At 34.4% G+C, this 9,815-nt stretch overlaps 1 protein-coding gene across 3 annotated transcripts; it reads right to left on the bottom strand.

The window, feature by feature from the left end:
* Positions 1-571: 571 nt before the first annotated feature.
* LOC109085723 (charged multivesicular body protein 7-like) lies at positions 572-8,206 on the bottom strand. Of its 3 annotated transcripts, none has more exons than XM_042762774.1 (11): positions 8,069-8,206; positions 6,721-6,996; positions 6,480-6,651; positions 4,759-4,944; positions 3,659-3,792; positions 3,512-3,560; positions 3,305-3,424; positions 2,485-2,583; positions 2,328-2,385; positions 1,847-2,077; positions 572-875 (listed from the first exon to the last, which is right to left on the bottom strand). In XM_042762774.1, exons 2-11 carry the CDS (start codon positions 6,990-6,992, stop codon positions 823-825), a joined length of 1,374 nt encoding a protein of 457 aa, XP_042618708.1. In that variant the 5' UTR covers positions 6,993-6,996; positions 8,069-8,206; the 3' UTR covers positions 572-822. The 3 variants fall into 3 exon arrangements, with proteins under 3 accessions (XP_042618708.1, XP_042618706.1, XP_042618707.1); XM_042762772.1 differs by having other exon boundaries at positions 7,886-8,124; XM_042762773.1 differs by having other exon boundaries at positions 7,827-8,118.
* Positions 8,207-9,815: the final 1,609 nt, after the last annotated feature.

Genomic DNA, 9,815 nt, shown 5'->3' with positions numbered 1-9,815 from the left:
TAATTAGTGACATTGTTCATTTAAATGTGACAGTAAAGACATCTATAATGTTGTGAAGATGTCTGTTTCAAACTAATGAAACTCTTTTGAACTTTCTATTCATAGTATAATCATTAAAATAAAGCACAAATGTATACAAATAGCTTTTTGCCCATGCATATTACACTGATTTCTGAAGATCATGTGACAGTGAACACACTGAAGAGTAATGATGCTGAAAATACAGCTTTTAATACAGGAATAATACAGAAATGTATTTTTATTTTAAATTCTAAGAATAATTTCACAATATTATTATTTTACTCCATTTACCCTTTTAAAAATAAATGCAGCTTTAAGAATATGTGACATCTTTCAGAAACAACACAACTTACCGACCTCAAACTTTGTTTATATCTCATTAATATGGCTATGTACTTAAAACTACAGATTTGAATATACCATACTCTTAAAAAAATAAATAAACAACAATAATAATAAAAATAATAATCATATAAAATAATATTAATATTAATAATGCAAAGACACCTGAGTGAGCGTCTCAATTATCAAAACAAAGTGCACAGAATACTCTTTATTTGGCATCATAATTTGTAGTTTTATTAGAATAATACATTGTACAGACTTTACAAACTCAAAAAGGCCACTCTTAAAACTTTCTTTAAAAAATGAAAATAGACATGCCATTACAAACATGAATAAGGGCTTTTCATAAAGACTTGCTAGGGCTTAATACAATGCAAGGACACACATGTGTCAGATGGCTCTCTGTACTGTATAGTGATTAAACCATTTCAGTGGCTGCTTGTGCGGCGCCCTCGGTCACTGTGCCGGCTCCGGCCTCCTCTGAGCTGAAAGACTTCCTCTCGGCACAGCTGAGGAGCAGAGAAGAGAAAACACGAAGAAATATAGAAGTGTGTCAACTTCACACATGAATCTTGTATATCAACAACAACATAATATTAAAGCAAACAGCGACACTGCTGTCTCTGTGAAACCTTCCAAAGACAAAAATGTTGTGTCTTGTTTAGCTTATCCTCAAACTAAACCGCTGAATTAATTCTATGAAGTAATTAATTTTTGCACTATATTCCCTGCCTCCAAGTAAGTGTTGACAAGATACTGGAATTTCTCATTTTGATAGTTTGAAAAATATTCAGTGCCATTTTTGATACCACAGGGAAGAATTGCCACAAACATTAAAATTCAGCTTTATTAATATACTGCTTTATACAACATAGTTTATTTCAAAGTAGTTTTGAAATTATAATAATAAAAACATATTAATAAATTATTTTTAACATCTTACTGTACATATATGTATTTAATAGTGTAGATGCATTACAGTAGTAATATATTTCTGTGTCATATATATATATATATATATATATATATATATATATTATATATATATATATGTGTATATATAATTAGTATATATAAATATAATAAAAATATATATAAGTATGACAATTAGTATTTAAAAGGCAAAAAACTAAGTATGACTATTGTAATAAAAATGTAATACAAAATAATGTAAAATTTTAAATTTATATTTAAATTAGTATATTATTTTACTTTACACAGCAGCACTAAAATTATAATACTTAGGTCTTAATATATTCACTTGCAAGAAGTAAATCTTCACGCTTTTATTTTGGAGAAAAATTATTGATATTGTTGTATCAATACTGAAACCCTTTCAAATGTTTCAGTATCAATACGTATAGAAATCAATTCTGTATTTTTGGCAACACCACTCAAAGTATAAGCAATAATAATAACAGTGACGCTTGCCTTATTAAACCCCATTAACTAGTGACGTTTCAGAAACGTGTAAAGAAACCTGTGACAGAGCCTGTAAGTCGACTTAGTTCTCTGTCCAGCTCCTCGTCTGTGATGCCTAGACTGGAATCAGGCACGGAGGGCAGAAACTGGACAAAATCAGCATCTGGGATACACGTTTTCCTTGGAGGAGAAATAGGATGTGTCGGGACCACTGGGAGCACGTCGTTATTTGGGATGTTTTTCTCCAATAATGACTTCAGCTCCTCCTCCAACTCCTCTGAATCCTCACCTATAAGAACACGAAGCATTGGGATTTAAGGCAGCTTTATGGTAAAGACTCGATCCAGCTCAATTGTGAAAGAGTGAAGGTATTGTCATTCATTACCGAACAGTAGAAGAAATAGCAGTTATAGCGAACTAATCACACACCCATGAAAAGTTCTCATGGTCTGCAGACATTGCTGATATACAGAATCAATCTGGGAAATGCATATAGTCTAAAAAATACATCTAGATAAAACAAAGTGAAACTTGTATACCAGAATCCAGCGCTCCACTGGCAAGAGTCTGGTTGACTTCATCCTGAGTGTCGCATAACTGTACAAAAAAAAAAAAAAAAATTCTATAATTTATAATTATATTCTAACTAATAAAGCATAAACAATGCAACTAAAATGCAAGTTTCTGATGAATCACCTCCTGTATCTGATCAACCAGGTTCTCTGCTCGCTCCACAGTCACACCCTTCAGTGAGATTCTCAGCGCCGCCACACCTGCCTGGTATGCCTGCATCACCTGCTCACACATATGAAAACATTTCATTAAGCCTGCATAATGGATATGCTTCAGTGTTTTAATGTGCATCAACAACAAAACTATTTACATTTAAATTACTGGAGAAATCGTGCATAAGTCACCGGTTATAGCATTTTGATGAAAAATTGTGAGGTAAAAATGAAAATATACACACAGTAATGTTTTTCCGTAATGTAAGAGAGCGCATGCGAATGGTTTGCAGATTGGAGAGATTAGGTAAAACAATGGAGGAAAAAATGTGTCTGTTTAATGGGGTCATATGATGCTGCTAAAAAGAACATTATTTTGTGTATTTGGTGTAATGAAATGTGTTTATGCAGTTTAAGGTTAAAAAGAACCACATTATTTCCATATAAAAAACTTTTTCAAGATTAATACCTGTGGGAAAATAAGATGATTATGCTTAACTGAGAGAAGCAATAATTACAATCACGATTAAAATATGTACTATCGTGCAGTCATAATGTGATGTGATTATTAAATGATACCAGAGAACCATGTGAATGTGTTGTTAAGTTACTGAAATATTCTCAGGGAGTACTTCAAGGAAAAATTTTAGGTGGGCTGACAAAAAAATGTTGGGAATCCCCGTTTTAAGCAGTGTAGACAACAGTACAACAGAGTGCTGGCGTGGTGAAGTGTGGGTGACGTTCACACTCACAGCAGACGGTCAGTGCATCTGTGTGTTTGTGCATCTCACCAGGCGGTCAGTTTGGGAGTTTGCTATTCTGTCCAGGATCCCCTTGACCGTCTCGAGCTGAGCGAACAGACGATCCGCTTTCTTCTCCACCCGCTTGCTCCCACGTAAACACCTCAGGGCCTGTGACAGGAAAAAGTGGGAATCCGTTAAAACACTTTTCTCGCCTATTACAATAAATAGGCACAAAACACAAAAGGGTGCTCATACCTGTGATTTCTTTCCCTCTTTAAGCAGCGATTTTGCCTGCTGCTTACACCTGTACATTATACAATGCATAATTTAGCTTCAGCACCACTGTAATTACCAATCATGTCACATCAATAACATCAATACAATTAGGATGAACTGGCTCACTTTTCTGCTTCCTGTCCCAAGGCCTCCACCCTCTCCTCCAGAAGCTTCTCGCTGCGCTGGAGCTGATAGATGCCCAGGTCCACCTCGCTAACAGAAGGCACACGTCCCTGTCCTGCCTGACTAAACTTCACCAGCTATGCATGGACATGGTCAAAAGTTACATTAGAACTGAGCAATCTGAAACCAAACAAGTGCTAAAAGTTACTAATCGACCAATCAGTTGCATGCGATTTTAGCGACACATTCAGAGCACTGATTGGTTAAAGAAATGTTCAAACATGACTGCATCAGATATTAACTACACATATTGCATAACCAGCAAAAATTATCCATAACACAATACTCCTCACCAAATATACAAACAAAAAAACAAAAAAAAAGTAACATTCATAAAAAAAGTAACATATTAAAATAAAAACATCAAAAACGTAATAAAACCCAATTTATTCCTGGATGGTCAGCATCATTACTCCAGTCTTCAGTGTCACATGATTCTTCAGAAATCATTCTGTTATGCTGCTTCGCTGCTCAAGAAACATTTATTATTATAAATCAATGTTGAAAACAGTTGTGCTGCTAAATACTTCTTGTGGAAACATGATTTGAAATAGAAATCTATAAATGTTTTTACTGTGGAACCCCATTTCCATCACGGAATAATCATAAAAAAAAGTAAATCTCACAATTATTTATTTTTTTCTCAGCATTGTAAGGGGGAAAAAAGTCCAAATTGTTAGATTTAGCTTTTTTAATTTTATTTGTACCCTTAAAAAAAAAAAAAAATTTATATACTCGCAATTCTGGGGAAAAAATGTTCAGAATCGCACAATATAAAAATAATATTTTTTTTTCCTTTTTTTCCTTTGTTTACATCTCACAATTCTGGTTTTGTGAGGTACAAACTCAAAACTGCGAGAGAAAAAAAAAAAAGGTATAGTAAAAGTTAATTTTAAAAACAAAAAGAAAAAGAAATGGTAGTGCTGTAAGGATTCACTAAAAATGGTATTACCTGCGTTATTACAGAATTTTCAAAACGCATCAACTTTCTGTCCTAAAGTCTTTGTGTCTACATCAAGGTTCGCTCTTGTACACAAACACACCTTCTCTCCTTCATGGAGTGAGACGGTGACATGTTTCTCTCTCTGTAGCTGCAGCAGAGCCAGGCAGAGCGAGCTTTCATCCGGACAGATGTGTGAGGAGAGAGCTCGCAGCTCTTGGAAAGACACCAGAGAGTGTGTTGATAAAGGAGAAGTCCGATACGCTGCCAACAGTGCCACAGCCTTTTCCTGCAAGAGGAAAAACAGCCTGCGCTCAGCTCTGACCGATAACTACCCGCAGGCCAAGGTCAAAAGACACTTTCATTGAATCGTTTGATTTGAACAATTAAATTAATCTTTAATCAAAACAGGGGCTTGCTGCCACCTACTGGTGGTTTTATTCTCATCATTATTTATCCATCAAAAAAAGCACATTTAGCAAAATATTGTTTAATTATCAATATTGACAAAAATTCCTTAATTTTTAGGCCCAAGAAGGGAAAAAAATAAGCTTATAAATGATAGATTATTTTTTTCATTAAATTCATTTTTTTCACAAATAAAAACCTTTTTTACAAAGTTTTGTGACATTAAAAATTTGCAAAAACCTACATACTTTGCAGGATGTTTTTGCATTCGCTTAAAAAAAAAAAAAAATATATATAAATCACAGGAAAAGGGAAATTTACCAGTCATTTCACAACACAAAGTTTGACAAAAAAAAAAAAAAAATATTTACCAGTCATTTCACAACACAAAGTTTGACAAAAAAAAAAAAAAAATATGGGTAAAAAAAGATTCTCTTACACAGTTACACTGCACTTTAAATCTTTTGTCGTCAAGTTTTTAAATTTTTTGAAAATAAGAAAGAAGTCTCTTATCCTCACCAAGTCTTAAATTATTTACAGTAAATACACAAATAACAGTAATATTGTGAAACATCTTTATAAAAAAATATCTTTTAAAATGTATTTTATTCCTGTGATCAAAGCTGAATTTTCAGCATCATTACTGCAGTCTTCAGTGTCACATGATCTTCAGAAACATTAATTATTATTACAGTTGTCCTGCCTTTTTTAAAATGGAAACCATAATACTTCTTTCTGGATTCTTCGATGAATAAAAACAAAAAAAAAAAATACATTTATAAAAAAAAAAAATCTATAACAACCTACTACTACTACATTACAACATAATAAACCATCCATGAATAAAAAACACAATAACAAAATAACTACTTCTTCTAAAAAAAAAAAACAAACAAAACTATTGTCAGGATTTACTAAACACATGCAGTGAAACATTAGTGACAATAAGGTGTGGATACAGTTATTTTTGTTGCTTACCTTATTGCATAAGCATCTGTAGTAGTTTTAAAAGAATCATGCAAAGTGATTTTACTAAGGTTTGCATTTAATATACTGGTAACTGTCATTATTTACCACCCCATAAAAGCATCTTAACCCATCTTGAGCCCGTGGTGTTAGTAGATCACACCTGATCATCGTCAGCTCTTCTTGTCTGCGACCCTATTCTGATTTGCGCTACCCTTAGTAGACTGCATTGCTCATTATGAAAACATCTTCCACTCTCATATGCGCCTTTATGCAATTATGCTCTCATGCTGATTTGCCCTGTTTAGTAAATCTGGCCCTAAATTAATTTCTTTCAAATAATAATAATAATAAAAACAATTGTACTGACCCCAAACACTTTCGAGAGGTGGTGTATAAATGCAGGAAATGGGTATTAATGGGTACTCATGCTGTGGGTTTTGCACTTACTTTCACCAGTTCTATCACAACGAACGATTCCTCCAGTGGGACCCTCCCACTGCCCAGAAGAGCTGACAGAGTCCATTTCAGAGGTCGAACCAACAAGAGTCCGACTCCCCACGACAACCAGCCCAAGTCTACGTTTGCAGCAAAGTCTGATTCCTTCTGCACCTTACCCCCTCTAGAAGGACAATAAAACAAATCCACGTCACGATTAAACATCACTGAGCTTGAGGTGACAGTGACTTACCTGATCATGCTCTGAAGGACAGTACTCAAGCCCAGAGGGACAGAGCCCTTCCTCCTGAAGCTCTCATTCAGCTCCTGCAGACTCACACACACCGAACCGTGTCGCCTGCAGTGATCGATGATCAGAGGACTCCAGAAGTCTATCTTCCCATCCCAGTCTGTGCAGTCAACATCTCGGTTCTCCTTAAAGGCAGAGAACAAGAAAGCCATCCGCTCGTCATCCTCCCAGTCCGGGGGGAACCAGGCATCCCTCTTCTCCACTGACACCGACATTGAGCTGCGATCGAAAGAGTTTGAATGATTACTGCCCAAGTGAAAAAGAACTACACTTCAGCATACTTTCAAAATAAGTTCTAATTTAGGAAATAATACACTTAAAACCAGATGTTATGTTTTTGGACACTTAACTGCATGTTACCTGCAATTAAATGAAAATGCATTATAGCTCACATTTATATTAAATGTAATTAGTTTAACTTGATTTTTTTTGACCCACTTATGAGGGACTTAAGTGCATTTTATATTATTTCTAAAAATGTACCTTTACTTCTTAAATATATTTGTAATTACGTATTTAGGATTTTGTACACTTAAAATGTATTAACTTTAAATGAAATATAAAAAAAAAACATTTAAAAGTACAATCAAGTATTCTACATGTGCTTTAGTATGTTAATCAACACATCAAAATAAGTGTACTTCTTCAAAACATGGCAAACTATTATTAAAACAGTTATTTAAAAATGATTTACTTGAAAGATTTTTAATGTGACCTTATTATAAAGAGCCCGGCCTTTTTAAAAGTGTATTTAAGTGTGTTAAGAAATACTTTTAAGATTTTAAGTACACTATTCTCAATTTCTCAGCATGAGTTCATAAATTTTTTATGTTCAGTCTTGATATATGAACTATATCAAGAATACTCAGTATCAATATAATAACTAAATCACTTAACTAATAACAGTCAAATCTCGCAAACTCACCTAACAAACCACGATAAATAATGTAACGCGCCTGACAACCCTGGAGATATAATGCCGTGTGTCAGAATCTAGTGAGCTGCACGGCTATGATGCCTGATGCATGCTGTCTAGGTAGGAAGCTCACTAGGTAGCCAAGAAACCGATTCTCCAGTCTCAGACGTGGTTTAGGATTCAAGCTCAGACCTCAAGTTCAAGCAGCTGGATCGAGCTCTCAGCTAAAATCTCCTCAGTGTTTGTCGTGACATCCATCGGCGGGAATCCACATACTGCTTAAATGATCGGCGGTGGAGAGAGGAACGCCAAAAAGCTCCGTTTTTTTTGTTTTAAATGTCGTTTAACTGTATGCTAAAGATGACAACACCTCACCCGGAGAACAACAACAACCCTGCTCTTCTCCCTCTGTTCGTCAGGACCAGACCACTGATGATAACCTACTGCCACCTCGCGGCGGACACCCGCTATTAGAAAACACTGACATCGAAACGATCAAATCAAATCAAATCGAAAGGAAGTGTGCTTAATTGTGTTCAATGCACACATGTAGCGTACGTCAATACTAAAAATATATTTTAAAAAATAAACTATACCTGAATTTAATGTAATATTAACAGAGTGCGATTTGTCCCTTCATTTTCTGTTTCATTCAAGCAACGTAAAACGTGCACCTTATTCTGGACTAAAATGGAATTAAGATTTGTATTTTTATTAACTATGTGCAAAATGTTTGAAAGCTTTTAATACCTCACGGGGCCCGTAAATTGTGTAAATCAGATGTATCGTTCATTTTAGCCTATATTTCTACATTGTCTTTTAAAATTTAAATGATGGCACTGTCGTTCAAATATCGGTCATCTTAAATCGCAATGAAATAAAAAAACGCACTTAAGTGTACTTAGAGAGAGTAGGCTACACTTTCATTTCTAGGATATGTTCAAGTAGCCTACTTTTTTAAAAAGTGCACTTTGTAATAATGTCAAATTAAATGTAAATAATTTAAAATACATTTCAGTATCTGTCCTGCTTTAAAGAATGAACCTACATTTATTTTGATTTGTTGACTATACTGCATTTACATTTATTAATTAACACCTGTAGGCCTGTTACTTGGTAAAATGTACTTAGGGTTAGTTGCTCATAGTTTACTATGTGTAACAAGGACAGTGTTTCTGAAACTTTACAGATACTTAAAGTCCTGCTTAAGTGTGTCAAAGAAAAAAAATAAACACTCTTAAGTTCAACTAATTGAATTTAATAAACGTTTGAACACCTACACTTTCACCTACATTTTCATTCAATTGTAAATAACACGCAATTACATGTCTAAAAACTCAGTAAAACCAGCATCTGACTGACATTTTCCTAAGTCAAAATGAAGAAATAACAGTACGATACAAGCAATATGATAACATATGTGATTAAACATTTACACAGACATTTTAACAGCACAATGAGTTCCTAAAATGAAATTAATTTCAAAATAAAAGCTCTAAATAAACACTTTTGGGGCTTTGTTATTCTAATGTCATCATTTCGATTTGTAGTTCATTACGATCATTTGATAATAAAAGCTCTAAATAAACATTTATGCATTGCAATATGCAGTGTGTTACAGTTTCATATAAGCTGACCCTGACAAACACAGCAAATACATTAAGCTCTAAGCCGTTTAATATAACATTTATTATTTGAACAACAATTCGCTGCACGTGTATTGCAGTAAATGATGGAAAAGTATAGCTGTGTCACAAAATAAAGTTGAAATATCAGTTCATAAATATCACAGAAAATTAAACATAAGACTTCCGTGTATATATCAGCAACTGCACATGCTAAAATGAATATCTTCTTCTTCTTTTGTGAAGTCCTCTGCTTGTCAGAATCAGGCTTTCTCACCCAGCAGAGGAAACTGAAGCACGGATGACTTTAGTTGCTTTATGGAGTAGCTAGTCTTTTGCAGATGGCTCTGTTTGGGAGGCCCGACCTTTGGAAGTCTTGCATTTTGACTTGCACTGGCTTGAAAGCTTTCATATTTCTTAATCTCCCTTTTCTTTTGTTCTACTATACAAGTGACCTCCTCCTCAACCGATTCGTCTTCACTATCATGCTCCACCCA

This window comes from Cyprinus carpio, chromosome A8 (assembly GCF_018340385.1).
Source record: "Cyprinus carpio isolate SPL01 chromosome A8, ASM1834038v1, whole genome shotgun sequence".
NCBI classification, from domain to species: domain Eukaryota; kingdom Metazoa; phylum Chordata; class Actinopteri; order Cypriniformes; family Cyprinidae; genus Cyprinus; species Cyprinus carpio.
The sequence above is the reverse complement of the archived record's forward strand: the minus strand, read 5'-3'. Positions and strand labels throughout refer to the sequence as shown.

What these genes read in the sequence shown, in the direction of transcription:
- LOC109085723 (XM_042762774.1), bottom strand. Translation starts at nt 6,992, where the DNA reads ATGTCGGTGTCAGTGGAGAAGAGGGATGCCTGGTTCCCCCCGGACTGG. An exon ending in CACTCCATGAAGGAGAGAAG is followed by an intron (nt 3,793 to 4,758) that starts GTGTGTTTGTGT and finishes GTCCATGCATAG; the next exon opens with CTGGTGAAGTTTAGTCAGGC. An exon ending in AAGAGGGAAAGAAATCACAG is followed by an intron (nt 3,425 to 3,511) that starts GTATGAGCACCC and finishes TTCCTGTCACAG; the next exon opens with GCCCTGAGGTGTTTACGTGG.